This window comes from Zonotrichia albicollis, chromosome 30, assembly GCF_047830755.1.
Source record: "Zonotrichia albicollis isolate bZonAlb1 chromosome 30, bZonAlb1.hap1, whole genome shotgun sequence".
NCBI classification, from domain to species: Eukaryota; Metazoa; Chordata; class Aves; order Passeriformes; family Passerellidae; genus Zonotrichia; species Zonotrichia albicollis.
Genome location: NC_133848.1, coordinates 5066352 through 5082963, shown reverse-complemented (window position 1 = coordinate 5082963; position 16612 = coordinate 5066352). Strand labels below are relative to the sequence as shown.

Here is a 16612-nt window from a genome sequence, read left to right as displayed (position 1 = left end):
CGAATCCCCATTCCTGGTTCTGTCCAAAGAACGACTGGATGTGGTTCACACAGTTTCTCTGTGCCAATCGGTCACGGGTTGGGCTCAGAAGTGTTTTCCCAGCTCAGTGATTCGGGGATTTACGGCACAAACGCCGTTTTTATGCTCGCGCGCTCTCCGCCCCCTCACGGCCAGGAAGGGGGGGGCAAACGGCTCTGTGGGGGGGCGCCGCCATCTTGCCGGGCGGGGCGGGCGCGCGCGCGCAGGCGCGGCGCTGCGGGGGGCGGGGCGTGCGCGTGCGCGTCCCGCCGGTGTGCGGGAGTCACAAAATGGCGGCGGGGGGGCGGGCGGCGCGCGCGGGGGGGGCCGGGCCGTGACCGCCTCCGGTACCGGCACCGCCTCGGCTACCGGCACCGCCTACCGGCACCGCCCGGCCGCTACCCGGGGGTCCCACCCGCGATCCCTCCGGGCCGCCACCGCCTCTTGCACCCGCCGGGGCCCAGCCTTTCCCCCCACCCCAGGCCGGGACCGCCGAGCACCGCCCGAGCACCCCCCGGGCCCGCTCGATCCCCCGGGGCCCCCCCTCCCTACACCCCGTGAGGCGCCGCCCCGCCGCCCCCCGCGCGGCCCGGCCGCGAGCAGCGCGGGAAGATGGCGGCGGGCGGCGGAGGCGGCGGCCGGGCCTCCTCGTCCTCCTCCTCCTCCTCGGCCGCCGCCGCCTCGTCCGCGGCCGGCGCGCTGGAGGCCTCGCTCGATAGGAAGCTGCAGGCGGTGACCAACACCATGGAGTCCATCCAGGGCCTCTCCTCGTGGTGCCTGGAGAACAAGCGGCACCACAGCACCATCGTGTACCACTGGATGAAGTGGCTGCGCCGCTGTGAGTGCGGGGCCGGGGGGCGGCCGGGGCGGAACGGGGCCCCGCCATCGGCGGCCAGCCCGCACCGGGCACTCGGGGACCGGCAACGGGGCAGGGTTGGGCTCGTCGTTGGGTTGGAAAGGTTTAAAGCCCGTCCAGTGCCATGGGCAGGGGCACCTTCGCTAGCCCGGTTGTTCCAAGCCTGGCCTTGGACCCTTGCAGGGATGGGGCAGGCTCGGCTGTTCTGTGCTACCTGTGCCAAGGCCTCGGCAGCCTCACAGGGAAAAATTCCTTTCTGACACCCTTCTAAATCTGTCCCTCTTACTTGAAAACGTTCCGTCTTGTCGCGTGTGCATCACCGTGTCATCCTTGGAGGAACACAACATGCTGGTGTGCACCTCAGTGGTGGCACCTTTGTGCTCCTGAATCCACGATCCCCTAAAGCAGCACTCTGGGGGCTCAAGGAGCTGTTTGTGTGCCTGGAGCAGCCCGGGGTGGGCATGGACAGTGTGGGTGCAGTTCTGGGGTTTGCAGTGCCCATCAGGATGTGGCCCTGGCCTGGAGGGAGAAGGTTGCTGTTGGCAAGAGGCTCAGCCACAGCAGCGTTATCTCCACTGCCGTGGGAAAGGTTGGACTCTTCTTGTGGGAGTTCAAGGAAGCTTTGCTTGGCAGGAACATGGAGATAACATTCCCATCCCAAAGTGTCTGTCTGTTGTGTGCTGAACCTTTTGGAAAATTTGGGAGAGTTGGGGTTCCCTCTCAAGGCACTAGTGCAGAATGCAGGAGATCCTCTTTCCCCAGCGTTTGATCTGTTTTGTCTGTACTCTGTGAAATCAGGAGAGGAAGGTGAGAGCTTTGGAGGAGGTGCCCTGGGTCCTCCAGCCTTGCTGTCACTGCCACCTCTCCTGGAAATCCTCCTCCCTTGGGCACCCTTTGGCACTGTGGCATCATCCTTGGGGCACCAAGTGCATGTCCCCTGAGGAAAATCCAGCCCATCTCTCCTTGGGATGTGCCAGCTCCTCTGGATGTGGCTTTCTCACAGTTGTCCTGACTCTTCTGAGGCCCTCAGTGCTCCTCCATCCCTCCTTCCCCCTTCATCAAAAGCCCCTGAACTGTTCCTACCTGCAGATCCTCCATGCTCTGAGCCCTTGGCCCCTGCCTGGAATTCTTGTTGGATTTTATGGAATTCTTTCAAGGTTTCCCTTCACACCCCTCCTTTTATGCAGGTCCCTCCTTCACCATCTTACCCTGCTCACCCAATCCCTGACAGCAGCTGTGATGCTGCCATGCCCTGACCCCTGATTGTTTGGTTATTCCCTGCTTCCACAGGGATTTTTCCCTGTTTTTCCCTTCATCCTCTGCCCCAAGGACCTCACAGTTCTCACTGTGGGAAGTCCCTGTCCCAGCCACAGCAAGCACAGGTGGTTCTGGGTTCATTTCTGAGCATTTAAAGCTTTTATCAACACATCAGATCCTCCTGGTGGGGGGTTCTGGGGCACAGAATTGTGTAATTTCAGGAAAACCAGGGGTGCTGCTGTTTGCCATGTTGCTGTTGCTTTGGCATCTTGCTTCTGAGCCGTGCTGGTCCCAGGCAGAGCTTCCCAAAGGAATGTTCCTGCTAGGACATCCTCCTGAATCTTCACCTTTGGGAAATTCCTGGTGGGAATCCGAGTGTCCCTGCAGGAGGGTTTGCACAGAGGGTTTAAGTGTGAGTTAAACACATCCATAGGCTCTGAAATGCCATTTTTGTTGGTGCCATTGTGCCTGCTTTGGAGCGGGCTCAGCTCTGCAGTTTCCTCTTTGCCCACATTTCCTCATGATTTAAGCTGAGAGGAGCTGTTCACTCACTGGGTACATCCCATTGCACCCAGAAACACTTGCTTTTCTCTGTGCATCCTGTCCTCAGCCTTCCTCTGGACCCAGCATTCCTCCTGTATGATGTGGGGGTATTTTGGTTTATAACTTGTGCCTCTAACTTGGCTCTGTATGGTCAGCATCAGGCTGGAGCCCTGCTCCAGATTTCCCTCTGCTGTGTAGATACTGGATCACTTAAATCAAAGGTTTAGAATTCTTTAAATCAAAGGTTTAGAATTCTTTAAATCAAAGTTTTGTAATTCTTTGTATCAAAGATTTAGAATTATTTGAAATCTATTTTATGTTATTAAGATGTGGAATCACTGCTGTCTGCTGGTGAAACATCTCTGGGATGGAGGGTGAGCAGCAGGAGAATTGCTGGGTTTAACTAAATCACAGCAGCCCCGTTCCAGTGGGATGATGATGTGAGAGATTATTGAGGCTGGCATTTTGGGGAGAGCTGGCTGCAGATTGTTTTGGAGCAGCAGGCAGAGTGCAGCCCTGCTCCAGCTGAATTCCCAGCCCTCAGGGCAGAGCAGAGCACTGTGTGCTCCAGAAAACCCATCTCAGCCTGTCCTGTCAGCATGTTCAGGGCACAGGTTGTGAGCAACAGGTTCTGCTCATAAATCCTTGGCTTGCTGAGTCTGTGCTGGAAAAGCAAAAGCTCCTCCTGGGATGTGGGAGCTGGGGCTCCATGAGGTGGCAGTGACAAAAGGAGCAGGATCAGGGATAAAAGCTCCTCCTGGGATGTGGAACTGGGGCTCTGTGAGGTGGCAGTGGCCAGAAGAGAAAGATCAGGGATAAAATCTTCTCCTGGGATATGAGAACATGAGGTGGCCATGGCCAGAGGAGAAGGATCAGGGATAAAAGCTCCTCCTGGGATGGGGAGCTGGGGCTCCATGAGGTGGCAGTGGCCACGGGAGAGGGGTCAGGGATAAAAGTTCCTAAATTCCTAAACAGGGATTCCATGAGGTGGCCATGGCCAGAAGAGCAGGATCAGGGATAAAAGCTCGTGAACTGGAGTTCTGTGAGGTGGCCATGGCCACAGGAGCAGGATCAGGGATAAAATCTCCTCATGGGATGTGCAACTGGGGCTCCATGAGGTAGCCATGGCCAGAGGAGCAGTATCAGGGATAAAAGCTCTTCCTTGGATGTGAGAACTGTGATTCCATAAGGTGGCCATGGCCACAGGAGCAGGATCAGAGATAAAATCTCCTCGTGGGATGTGGAACTGGGGCTCTGTGAGGTTGCCATGGCCAGAGGAGCAGTATCAGGGATAAAAGCTCTTCCTTGGATGTGAGAACTGTGATTCCATAAGGTGGCCATGGCCACAGGACCAGGATCAGGGACAAAAACTCCTCCTGGCATGTGGGAGCTGGGGCTCCGTGAGGATGCCATGGCCAGAGGAGAAGGGTCAGGGACAAAAGCTCCTGAACTGGAGCTCTGTGAGGTGAAAGTGGCCAGAAGAGCAGGATCAGGGACAAAAGCTCTGTGAAGTGGCCATGGCCAGAGGAGCAGGGTCAGGGACAAAAGCTCCTCCTGGGATGAGGGAGCTGGGGCTGCATGAGGTGGCAGTGACCAAAGGAGCAGAGTCAGGGATAAAAGCTCCTGAGCTGGGGCTCTGTGACGTGGCCGTGGCCAGAGGAGAGGGTTCAGGGATAAAAGCTCTTCCTTGGCTGTGAGAACTGGGCCTCCATGAGGTGGCCATGGCCAGAGGAAGGGGTCAGCAATAAAAGCTCCTGAACTGGAGCTCTGTGAGGTGGCAGTGGCCAGAGGAGCAGGACCAGGGATAAAATCTCCTCCTGGCATGTGGAACTGGGGCTCCATGTGGGATTGGGGGTGAGCAGCTGCTGGCAGTGACTCTCAGTCCTTTGCTGTGTGTCCTGGGGCAGGGACAGGGCTTTAGGAGCAGGGACTGGGCTTTAGGAGCAGGGACAGGGCTTGAGGAGCAGGAACAGGGCTTTAGGAGCAGGACAGGGCTTTAGGAACAAGGACAGGGCTTTAGGAGCAGGGACAGGGCTTTAGGAGCAGGAACGGGGCTTTAGGAGCAGGAACAGGGCTTTAGGAGCAGGGACAGGGCTTTAGGAGCAGGAATGGGGCTTTAGGAGCAGGGACAGGGCTTGAGGAACAAGGACAGGGCTTTAGGAGCAGGGACAGGGCTTGAAGAGCAGGGACAGGGCTTTAGGAACAGGACAGGGATTTAGGAGCAGGGACAGGGCTTTAGGAGCAGGACAGGGCTTGAGGAGCAGGACAGGGCTTGAGGAGCAGGACAGGGCTTTAGGAGCAGGGACAGGGCTTTAGGAGCAAGGACAGGGCTTGAGGAGCAGGGATGGGGCTTTAGGAGCAGGGATGGGGCTTTAGGAGCAGGGACAGGGATTTAGGAGCAGGACAGGGCTTTAGGAGCACAGACAGGGCTTGAGGAGCAGGGACAGGGCTTGAGGAGCACAGACAGGGCTTTAGGAGCAGGGACAGGGATTTAGGATCAGGAACAGGGCTTGAGGATCAGGAACAGGGCTTGAGGAGCAGGGACAGGGATTTAGGAGCAGGAACAGGGCTTGAGGAGCAGGAATGGGGCTTTAGGAGCAGGAACAGGGATTTAGGAGCAGGAACAGGGCTTGAGGAGCAGGAATGGGGCTTTAGGAGCAGGGAGAGGGCTTTAGGAGCAGGGACAGGGATTTAGGAGCAGGGACAGGGATTTAGGAGCAGGGACAGGGATTTAGGATCAGGAACAGGGCTTGAGGAGCAGGGACTGGGCTTTAGGAGCACAGACAGGGATTTAGGAGCAGGGACAGGGCTTCAGGAGCGGGGCCTGTCCCTGTGCCCTCCCTCAGCCCAGTCTGCAGTGATGCTGGAGGGCTCAGTGCCAGGAGAGCCCAGTGCTGCTGGCAGGGGCTCAGGGAGGCTTAAGGACACCAACCTGTGACTGGAGAACCCATCTGAGCTAAGCCCTTTGTGTCCTCAGCTCTGCTCCCCTCACAGGAGGATCTTCTGTGCAGGATCTTCCTTTTGGACTTTGTTCACTTGGGAACTCACCCTCGTGCTGGGAGGGCGTTCCAGCGCCAGGAATGGTTCTGCTGGGAGCTTTTCCAGGTTGTGAGTGAGGGGTGAGCTCCTCCCCAAGGGCTCTGGAGCAGGGAGGATGCTGAGCTTCCTCAGAGGAATCCTGGAGAGCTGCAAGGTGCAGCCAGGCTGTGGGAAATGGCTCCACCCAGGCAGGGACAGCTGGAAAATGAAGCAGGATAAGAGGATTGAGGGATCTGTAGATAAAAGGTGATTCTGGTGGCAGGTGAGAGGTGACAGCACACCTCTTGGCACTGTTCCTCTGGTTTAATCCTTGCCTGTGTCCTTTGGTGAAGTGAAGGAGCTCATTACCATCATTTGCATGTGAATGAGTTTACTAAGTTTACCCACCCACCCCTGAAGGAAGGGATTTGATGAAGTAACTCAGTTTGAACATCAGGAGGGTCAGAGGAGCAAGCACAGCTGGAGGAGGCTGAAAATCATGTGTAAATTAAAGATGTCCTGTGTAGTCCTCAAGGTTTGCTTGCTGGAATTTGGAAACTCTGAAACTTTCCCCAGAGCAGTGCTGAACTTTTGGGATCAAGGTGTGCCTGTTGTGGTGCTTGTGTCTGATGCTGATCTCAATTTTCTTTTGTCCTCAGCTGCTTTTCCTCACCGGCTGAACCTTTTTTACTTGGCCAATGATGTCATACAGAACTGCAAGAGGAAAAATGCCATTGTTTTTAGGGACACCTTTGCAGAGGTGCTTCCTGAGGCTGCTTCGTTAGTGAAGTGAGTAATGAATGAACTAACAGGCTGTTGGGAGGCTGAGTGTCTCAGAAAGGGGGAATTTTTCTTCTGAAAATTCTAGAAACATCAGCAGAACTTCAAGGATTCTGTTGGAACAGCCATATGTGGGCATGAACTGAGTTTTAATTTGCAGAGGGGGCTGGTTTGGATCAAATTGTCCTGTGGGGTGAGGAAAACCTCACACCAGTGTCCTGCAATCAGGGAGTAAAAAACTCTTGTCTTGCAGGGACCCATCAGTTTCCAAATCCATCGAAAGAATCTTCAAAATCTGGGAGGACAGAAACGTGTACCCTGAGGAAACCATTCTGGCCCTGAAAGAAGCACTGAGTAAGTTACTCACCCTTTGCATTTCTCACCTTGCAAACTGCCACGTGAGCTCACTGAAGCTGTAGAAATAGTTTGGGGTCACTGAGGGGGAGTGAGGGGCATTTGCACCTGGCACAGGCTGTGACACAACCAAGTGTGGGACGTGAGCAGCGCTGGATTCTCCTGCTTTACCTCTTTTGTACCTTCCTTAAGGCAGCTGGGAATTCTTTCACATGAGCTGAGAGCAAACAGAACGTGAGGCTGAAATGATGCTGCACATCCTGACCAGGGTGCTCTGGCTCTACCTCCTTGTGCTGTTCATTCATAGCCTGGTGGTTGTGGGGTAGGAGAGGCAGGAACAAAGCTGGAGGGTGAAGAATCCTCAATCCTTAGAGGAGGAACACGTGGAATTGGTTAAAACCAGGAGTTAGCAGTGGAAATCTGTCCAGGGTTTGGCTTTACCCCATCATGAAGGGCTGCAGGTGCTCAGGGGGCCCTCAGGTGTGGTGTGAGGGTCGGTGGCCATCCCAGCAGGAGCAGTGTGGTGTCTGGGGTCGGGCTGTGGCACGAGGACAGGCTGGAGCTGGGTGTTGCATGCTGAGAAGTGACCTTTGTGCTTTTTGCTCTGAAATGGCTCATTTCTGGGACTTGAAAACAGCTCTGTGAGGTTCCAGGTAAATCAGGTATTGTGGCTGCTTTCCCAATGAGCAGCACTTGTCTGTTTGATGCTGATTCCATTACAGCCTTCCTAAAGAGTTTCATTTTTAGATTTCTGTGTGTTTTCCCTTTTTACTGTGATTTTTTTTTGAACTGCCTTAGTGTAAGGGCAAACAGAAACTTGATTTAAAAATGGCAGACCACCCCCAGGTTGCTGCATTCCTGAGTAAACTGAGGTTCTCTTGGGCATCCAGCAGCTCCTCTAAGGAAGTTGGTCGAGGTATTTTAAAACAAATTTCTGTTCACTCTTTCACCGTGCAACTGTATGGCACCAAAACCCAAGATTTTGACAGGAATCCCATAATGCCAGACTGCCAAAAATGAAATGTTTTTCCAGGTACCACTTTCAAAACTCAGAAGCAGCTGAAAGAGTCTCTGAACAAACCGAATAAGCCGTGGAAGAAATCACAAAGTAAGGAACCACTGTGAACTCTGTGCACTAATGCAGAAATTGGCTGCTCAAGGAGCAGAAGGGCTGAGCCCAGTGTGGGCTGAGCCAGCTGAGCCTGCAGGCTCACAAGGGCCCCAAGATGTGCACACCAAGGAGGTGTTGGTAGAAAAAAGACTTTGGAAAGAAAAGAAATGAGGCAGAAATAAGATTTAAAGTGCAGAGGTGTTGGACAGGAGAGGAAGGAGCTGGTGGAACCTCTTGGAAACTGCTCTTAGACTGGTCAGAGATGGAGAGAAAACAGAGAGGAGGAGGAGGAGGAGGAGATGGACATTCCCTTCATGCTCAGGAACTGCCCCAGCAGGCTGGGCTGGGAGGAGGAACCTGGAGCAGTGCAGGGACAGGATGTGACACTGCAAAGCCCAGAGCAGCAGGAGAGAATTTATTGTAAACAGAGTGATTGAATGATCTCACATTGCACCAACACCCTGAGTGGTCCCCACAGAGGTGGTGACGTGTCAGGTGTGACATGTGGGACACCAGGTATGGCCATGGGACACCAGGTGTGACATGTGGGACATCAGGTATGGCCATGGGACACCAGGTGTGACATGTGGGACATCAGGTATGGCCATGGGACACCAGGTATGGCCATGGGACACCAGGTGTGACATGTGGGACATCAGGTATGGCCATGGGACATCAGGTGTGATGTGTGGGACACCAGGTATGGCCATGGGACACCAGGTGTGACATGTGGGACACCAGGTATGGCCATGGGACACCAGGTGTGACATGTGGGACACCAGGTGTGGCCATGGGACACCAGGTATGGCCATGGGACACCAGGTATGGCCATGGGACACCAGGTGTGATGTGTGGGACACCAGGTGTGACATGTGGGACACCAGGTATGGCCATGGGACACCAGGTGTGACATGTGGGACACCAGGTATGGCCATGGGACACCAGGTGTGATGTGTGGGACATCAGATGTAACAGCAGAAGATGAAAAGAGTTGGGAGTGTTTATTCCTGGGTTTAACAAACCAGAAGCTGCTTTCCCAGCCAGAACTGGGCTGTGTCCAGCGTGGACGGAGGGTTTAGTGCTTTGCTTCTCATCAGCTCATTTCTTCTTTCCTGTTTCTCCTGTTTTGTCCACAACCTGATGGATTCAGTCTCTTGCCAGCAGGATTCATCCCCCCAGCCCTGTAACCAGGTGTGAGAGTTGTCAAAGCTCTGGGCATGGTCAGACCTAGGGGAGCTCTGCCCACAGCAAACCTGGGCTCCGTGGCAGCTCCAGGTCTGGCACTTGGGGAATGACATTCCCTTCCTTCAGAGAGCTGTGACTCCTTGGATAAAGCTGTTAGATTGATTGACCTTGCAGGGCCTCGTTTTCCTGAGGAAAAGGTGTGCCCAGGAAACGTTCAGAGCGTGTTAAACAGCAGCAGTGTCACTTGTTGAGCTCAGTCCCAACCCAGCTGTGCCTGTCCGTGTCCCCATGAGCTGCCTGGAGCACTGGGGGACACCTGCATGGAGGGGAGGATGTGATGGGTAACACATGGAATTATCTCCAAATATCTTTTATTAGGCTGCCTTTTGTGACTGACTTTCCACGGGGAGGCAGTTCCTTCATTTCTTCACAATTTCTCTTTTTTCCCCACAGCCTCCACCAACCCCAAAGCTGCTCTGAAGTCCAAGATTGTTGCTGAATTCCGAGTAAGTCTGTGAGTGGAAGTGACCCATGGCACTGACCCCCACCTTGGGGTTTGCATGTGGGGTGAGCCCAGGCCCAAGAATCACCTGGAACAGTGGGGCTGACACGGGGAGGGCCTGGGCAAGCTCAGAAGATCCTTGTGAAGAGGAGTTTGAGGAGTTGGTGGCAAGAAATTGGTCTAAATTCAGTCCCCTGACAGGGAGGGACATGTTGTGAAATGCACAGGCACCTGTAGGGTGAAATGGGGAGTAAATAACCAGGAGATTTGTGGAATTGCAGCTCCTGCTCAGCCCAGGTTTGCTCATTGTGAAATTTGAGGTTAAAAATCCCAGGCTCCACATGGATCCTGGGTTAGCTCTTGCTTGGAAGCAGTCTGGAGCCAGAGCAGAGGCAGGGCTTGTGTTCCCTGGAATGTGATGAGGAGGCTTTTCCTGTTTGCTTTTTTCCAGCCCCAGTCCCTCATTGATGAGCTGCTGCTGTACAAACGCTCAGAGGATCAGATAGAGCTCAAGGAGAAGCAGCTTTCCACTATGAGGGTGGATGTCTGCAGCACTGAGACACTCAAGTGCTTGAAAGGTAAAGCCCTGAGGGCACTGAAGGTGTTGGGGGAGCTCCTCAGTTCTGTCAAGATGGGAAATGCCAGAATTTATGTGTGGAAACTGCCAGAATTTCAGAGTGAGGTTAAGAACCAGCAATCAGGAGCCAAAAATCTTGGCTAGGTGGAATTTCTGTGGAAATTCTCTGGTGCAGAACTCAGACCAACTGTGTGAAAACCAAAACTCTGCCAGCAACCAGGCCCTGGTCACCCCTTGCAGATGCCAGTGGATGATCTGGGATTGTGCAGCTCCACTGTCCCAATATCCCAGGTGCTGCCATTGAGGCCACACTTCTGTGCTTTGCCTCATTTCCATGGTGTTCATCTCCCTGCAGATAAAACAGGAGGGAAGAAGTTCTCCAAGGAGTTTGAAGAAGCAAGTTCAAAGCTGGAGGAGTTTGTCAATGGTTTGGACAAGCAAGTGAAGAACGGCCCCTCGCTCACCGAGGCGCTGGAGAACGCTGGAATATTCTACGAGGCACAGTACAAAGAAGTCAAGGTGGTGGCAAATGTAAGTGTGACTTTTCTGGAAAAGGCCTCATCTCTCTATTTAAAAATTTGTGGGGTTGGTGTAAGGGTGGTTTCCAAAGAGAGCAGAGTGGAGATTTTGGGTAAGACAAGGATAAGCTCTCAAAATGCAGCAGCTGGAAACTCAGTTTGTGTTGCTGGAATGTTGGATACACTCTAGATTCTTAAACAGGGCAAAATTACAGTTAGTGTGACAAATCCTGAATTCTAGAAACTTGGGATTTATGTGAGAACTAGACAAGCAAATAAAGGACAGTAGTAAAGTGTTATAAAAACAACCAGCACCCTCCAGAACCTGCCAAAAGCCCCAAATGGGCTGAACACATTTGTTAAAATATGGGGAGGTTATGAAAATAACCTGCCAAAAGCCCCAAATGGGCTGAACACATTTGTTAAAATATGGGGAGGTTATAAAAATTGTTTTAAGTCAGTGGAAGAAGGTTTTATCCTCCCCACTTTTTGTGGTTGTTGCCCTGTGAGAAGCTGAGTTCTTACCATTGCAGGGTTCAGGGATTTGGGATTGGTTTTCTCAGGCTTTGTGTTGCTTCCTTAAGGAAGTGACTGAGGCGTGAAAGATCCCCAGTCCAGTGCCCTTCCTTCCTTAGGCCTATAAAACATTTGCTAACCGAGTGAGCAACCTGAAGAAGAAGCTGGACCAGCTGAAAGCAACCCTCCCTGATCCCGAGGAGTCTCCTGTCCCTTCTCCCAGCATGGATGCTCCATCTCCCACGGGCTCCGAGTCCCCTTTCCAGGGCATGGGGGAGGAGAGCAGCACCCGCTCTCCCGCAGGACGCAAGGTGGTTTCTCCAGAGCCTGCCACAGATAATCGGGATGTGGAGGACATGGAGCTCTCTGATGTGGAGGATGATACGTCTAAAATCATTGGTATGTGATTGTGGTGTGGGGATGAAAAAGGAAACCAGGATTTTCCAGCTTCATTTGGGATGTGGAGGAGGCACAAAGCCTGGGCTGGGGCTGTAGGGTTTGAATCTCCCAGTTCCACTGTGATCATTTCCATCTCCCAAAGCACTTATCAGAGATGGTTTTACATCTGTGGGAATCAGAGTTGATGTTCCCTGAGTCTTTTTAGGGGGACTGAGTGACCTTTCTGCTTTTGTTTCCCCCTCTGTGCTGCAGTGGAGGAGAGGAAGGACAAACAGGCAGCTCCAGCCCCGGCCCCTGCCAAGGCTGAGAGCGTCCCCAAAGCGGTGCCATCGGCTGCTGCGGCCGCCACGGCCTCGGGGACAGCGGCCACGCCGGCCCCAGCCCCTCCAACACCCCCAGCTCCAAAGGTGGTGAGCACAGCTGCCATCCCTCTGGCACCAGCACTTGCCTTACCCAACCTGGCCAACGTGGACCTGGCCAAGATCAGCTCCATCCTGAGCAGTTTGACGTCGGTGATGAAGAGCACAGGTGAGTGCTGAGCTGGGCTGTGGGCACTAACGGAGCTGGGTGATGATTTAAACCTTTAATTATCTCAAAATAAACATGAGGGAGTTACTGCTCTCAGAGGTCTGGCTGTGCCTATGGGGAGCCTGAGTCACTTGTGTTGCCAGAGCAGCTCAGGTGAGTGCTGTGTGCTCCCGTCCCAGGTGTGAGTCCCGCCTCGAGACCTTCGCCAGGGACCCCGACCAGCCCCTCAGCTCTCACCAGTGGCCTGAAGACTCCTGTCCTGGGAACCCCATCTGCTCCTTCGAATCCATTAGCAAATATTCTCTCCAAAGTCGAGATAACTCCGGAAAGCATTCTGTCAGCTCTCTCCAAAACCCAGACTCAGACGGCGCCAGCGCTGCAAGGTACTGGGCTGGGTGCTGGGGGCAGGGGCCAGGCTGAACGTGCTGCTCTGCTTGTCCTGAAGTGAGAACACAGGGAGGAAATGGAATGTTCACTGGACGTGTTTTACGTCTCTGGCACGTGTGGATGGTCTTTGTCAGGTAGCTCAGGTGTCACGGACCAGTGAGATTTGTCATTTCCCTGTCCTTGCTGCTTGTGCTGTGGCTGAATCACACGTATCTGGAACATTCCCTGAACAGGACAGGAGACCGAGAGGTTCTGCTCCTGTTCTGGCACCTTGCCATGGTCACCTGGCCAGCAGGGCAGGTTCTCCCACTCCTGGCTGCAGACCAGGGTGAATTCCTACCCACGTGACTCGATGGTGTAATTTATATTTGTACATCAATCCAAGCCTCTGGCAGAATATTGCACCTCACTGGGAGCAGCAAAATCCAGTCCCCTTCATGGCTGGAGACTGGGGGGTGTAGAGTGCCAGCACAGGAGCCTCGGGGTGGTTTGTCTCTGCCCTCAGTGCCTGATGCAGCCGTTGTGTTTTGCAGGGCTGTCGTCCTTGCTGCAGAGCGTGGCTGGAAACGCCGTTCAGTCGGGAGAAGCTGCCTCACAGAGCACCTCGGCATCGCCAGCCAACACAACCGTGCCGTGCTTGAAGGGGAGGAATGTTCCTTCCAATCCACAGCCCTTTATAGCCAAAAGTTTTGGTTATTCTCCAAACTCAACCACCGCAGAGGTTTCCTCCACTTCAGTCAATAAGGCTCCCGTCGGACATACCCCAGCACTGTCAAGCTCTGGTTTTAAGCCACCAACTAATTCCCTGGGATTTTCCAGTTCCCACCCTACCAGTCCTTCCTCCCTTTTGCCAACAGAAACCTCACTGAGTCAATCCTCCGAAATCTCAAAAGCCAAGCTGGAATCAGAACCCCCTTCTCCCAGCTTGGAGATGAAGATACACAATTTCCTGAAGGGAAATCCTGGCTTCAGTGGCCTGAACTTGAATATTCCCATCCTCAGCAGCTTGGGGTCCAGCATGGCAACGGAGAGTCACAGCTCTGACTTCCAGCGCGGTCCCACCAGCACTTCCATGGACAATGTGGACGGGACGCCGGTGCGCGACGAGCGCAGCGGGACGCCCACCCAGGACGAGATGATGGACAAGCCAACGTCGAGCAACGTCGACACGATCTCCCTGCTGTCAAAAATCATGAGCCCCGGTTCCTCAACTCCCAGCAGCACAAGGTCTCCTCTGCAGGGCCGGGATGATGGATATTCCCAAGAACTTCCCAGTTCCGTGCACGGCTACCGGCCCTTCGGCCTCGGCAGGGAGTCCCCGGCCGGCCTGTACAAGCCACCTGTGGACAGCAGGGAGATGCCCTCCTCCTTGATGGACTCCTCCCAGGAGAAGTTTTACCCGGATACGTCTTTCCAAGAAGACGAGGATTACCGTGACTTCGACTACTCCGGGCCGCCGCCCTCGGCCATGCTGAACCTGGAGAAGAAGCCGGTCAAGTCTATCCTGAAATCGAGTAAACTCCCCGATTCTGCAGAGTACCAGCCAGTGCTGTCCAGCTACGGGCAGCGCTCGCAGGAGTTTGGTGTGAAGCCATCCTTCCCCCCGGCCATGAGGTCCATCCTGGATCAGAGTGAGAGCTGTGACCCGCTGGCCTCGTCCCCAGGGATGTTTGGGAGCTACGGCCGCCGGGGGAAGGACTCGGCCTCGGACGGGTCCCCATCTCCCAGCAAGAACGACGTGTTCTTCACGCCGGACTCCAACCACAGCAGCCTGCCCAAGGCCGGCCTCCCGCAGAAGCAATACTCGGACTCGCCCCACGCGCTTCCCCACCGCTCCTCACTCTTCTCTCCCCAGAACGCCCTCCCCAGCCCCGCCAGCCGAGCGCCCGCGGCGGCCGGGGACAAACCCTTGGCTTCCTCCATCTCCGCCACCTCCACCATCGAGTTCAAGAACATGCTCAAAAACGCCTCCCGCAAACCCTCCGAGGAGAAGCATTTTGGGCAGATCCCCAAAAGCGGCTCCGGCGAGGTGGGGAGCTTGTCCGGGGCTGCCAAGGGCGAGCCGCAGCCGCCGGAGGAGCACTACCGCATCGAGACCCGCGTCTCCTCCTCCTGCCTGGACCTGCCCGACAGCACCGAGGAGAAGGGGGCTCCCATCGAGACGCTGGGCTACCACAACGCCTCGAGCCGGGGCATGTCGGGGGAGCCCATCCAGACCGTGGAGTCCATCCGGGTGCTGGGCAAGGGCAGCCGGGGCCACGGGCGCGAGGGGAGCCGGGCGGGCTGGTTCGAGCTGAGCAGCGGCGGCAGCGCCTTCGACAACGGCCCCGCGGGCTCCTCGGAGCTGCCGGGCATGGGCGGCTTCCCGGGGCCCTACAAGGAGCACGTGCCGCCCTTCCCGGAGAGCGTCAACAACTTCCGCACCAACAACTTCGGCTCCGCCTTCGAGCACCACCTGCCGCCGCCGCCCCTCGCTCCGCCGCCCCTGGAGCACGGGAGCCCCTTCCCGCGGGAGCCCGTGGGGCCGCCCGCCGTGCCCCCGCCCGCTCCCGCCAAGGACCACGGCGGCCTCTTCCCGAGGGACCACCCGGTCCCTCCCCGCATGCCGTCGGTGGATCACGCCAACCCCTTCTCCAAGGAAACGCCCGCGCCGCTCCCGCTGCCCCACGGCGTGCCGCCGCCGCCGCCCTCGGTGGAGCACGCGGGGGTCCCGTTCCCCACGCCCCCGCCGCCCCCGGTGCCCGGGGATCACAGCGGGGTCCCCTTCCCCGCGCAGCCGCCGCCGGCCGGGGAGCACGGCGGGGTCCCGTTCCCCGCGCCGCCCCCGCTGGAGCACGGCGCCTTCCCCAAGGAGCACGGTACGATGCAAGGGACGCTGAAGGAGCACTTCGGGGCGGGGGCGCAGCCCCGGGACCCCCTGCCCCGCTCCCGAGAGCCCGCGGGGCCCGGAGCTCTGCCCCGGGAGCAGCTCGGGGGGGCCGCGCGCGGGCTGGGCCCCCCCGGGCACCGGGAGCCCTCCGGGGGCCGCGGCTCCGTCCTGCTGCGCACGCCCCGCGCCGAGTTCCGCCCGCGGGAGCCCTTCGGCGGCAGAGACCCCTTCCAGAGCCTGAAGCGGCCGCGGCCGCCCTTCGGCAGAGGGGGCGCTCCCTTCTTCACCCCCAAGCGCCCCTTCTTCCCTCCCCGGTACTGACGCAGCTCCCGGGGCTGCCCTTTCCTTTTTTTTTTTTTTCTTTTCTTTTTTTTTTTTTTTTCTTTTTTTTCTTTTTTCCTCCCCTCAACGATTCCTGTAACCTTCTCCTAAATTAAATGTTCTGTACTTTTCGGTTGGTTCTAGCCCCAGCCCCCTTCCCGCCCCCCGGCCCCAGCATTGGGTGAGACAAGAAAACAAGACACAAAACTGATGTTTTAACGAGAAGAAGCCACGTTGCTGTTAAATAAAACCTTCGGTAGTAGTTGAAAGAGTTAAGACAAAAAATTAAAAAAAAAGGAAAAACTCTGAAAGCTTCGAGAGGAGCGCTGAGTGGTGTTGGGGTGTTGGTTTCCAGCCGATCCCCAAATTGCTGCTGCAGAGAGGGGAGACCTCCCTGTTCCTCCTGTCTGCCAAAAGCACCAAAACAAGGCAAAAAAAGGGTCGAGGAACCCACCCAAACCCACCTTGGAGCTCCACGGGACTGGCAGCAAGAAGGCCCAAGCCTGTCCCCCTGCTTGGGAAGACTGAATGGGTTTGGGTTCATTTGGGGATCTTTGGATTTTTGTTTTGTTTTGTTTTTTCCCCCGGGATCACTGTTGACTTTCTACGTGTGTGTATATAGCAATCACTTTTTAATTCCCTCCGGGATCGTTCACCACACGCAGCCGGAGCCCGGCGGGGGCTCAGAGGGGTCCCCCCCTTACACCCAGAGCCGCCCCCGCGGCTTTTATATGAAGTTGGGATTTTACTTGATTTTATTTTAATTATTTTTTGTTGGTTTTTAGTTGCCTCCATCGTACCTGTTTGGTACCGGTGTGGGCTTCAGGATCTGCATAAAAACTACCAAACAACCCTTGGCGGGTCCGTTCTTTC

General features: G+C 55.7%; 1 protein-coding gene across 2 annotated transcripts; it reads left to right on the top strand.

Annotated features, from left to right (window-relative positions):
* Positions 1–265: 265 nt before the first annotated feature.
* Positions 266–16592, top strand: RPRD2 (regulation of nuclear pre-mRNA domain containing 2). Of its 2 annotated transcripts, XM_074529122.1 has the most exons (11): positions 266–856; positions 6352–6481; positions 6726–6826; positions 7860–7934; positions 9576–9628; positions 10076–10202; positions 10557–10732; positions 11355–11634; positions 11887–12162; positions 12342–12545; positions 13083–16592. In XM_074529122.1, the coding sequence occupies exons 1-11, from the start codon at positions 631–633 to the stop codon at positions 15737–15739; spliced, it is 4305 nt and encodes a 1434-aa protein (XP_074385223.1). In that variant the 5' UTR covers positions 266–630; the 3' UTR covers positions 15740–16592. The 2 variants fall into 2 exon arrangements, with proteins under 2 accessions (XP_074385223.1, XP_074385224.1); XM_074529123.1 differs by lacking the exon at positions 7860–7934.
* Positions 16593–16612: the final 20 nt, after the last annotated feature.

Excerpts from the sequence above, each read along its gene's own strand:
- RPRD2 (XM_074529122.1), top strand. The coding sequence starts at position 631 with ATGGCGGCGGGCGGCGGAGGCGGCGGCCGGGCCTCCTCGTCCTCCTCC. Across the intron at positions 11,635-11,886 it reads TGATACGTCTAAAATCATTG|TGGAGGAGAGGAAGGACAAA; the intron begins GTATGTGATTGT and ends TCTGTGCTGCAG. Across the intron at positions 12,546-13,082 it reads GACGGCGCCAGCGCTGCAAG|GGCTGTCGTCCTTGCTGCAG; the intron begins GTACTGGGCTGG and ends TGTGTTTTGCAG.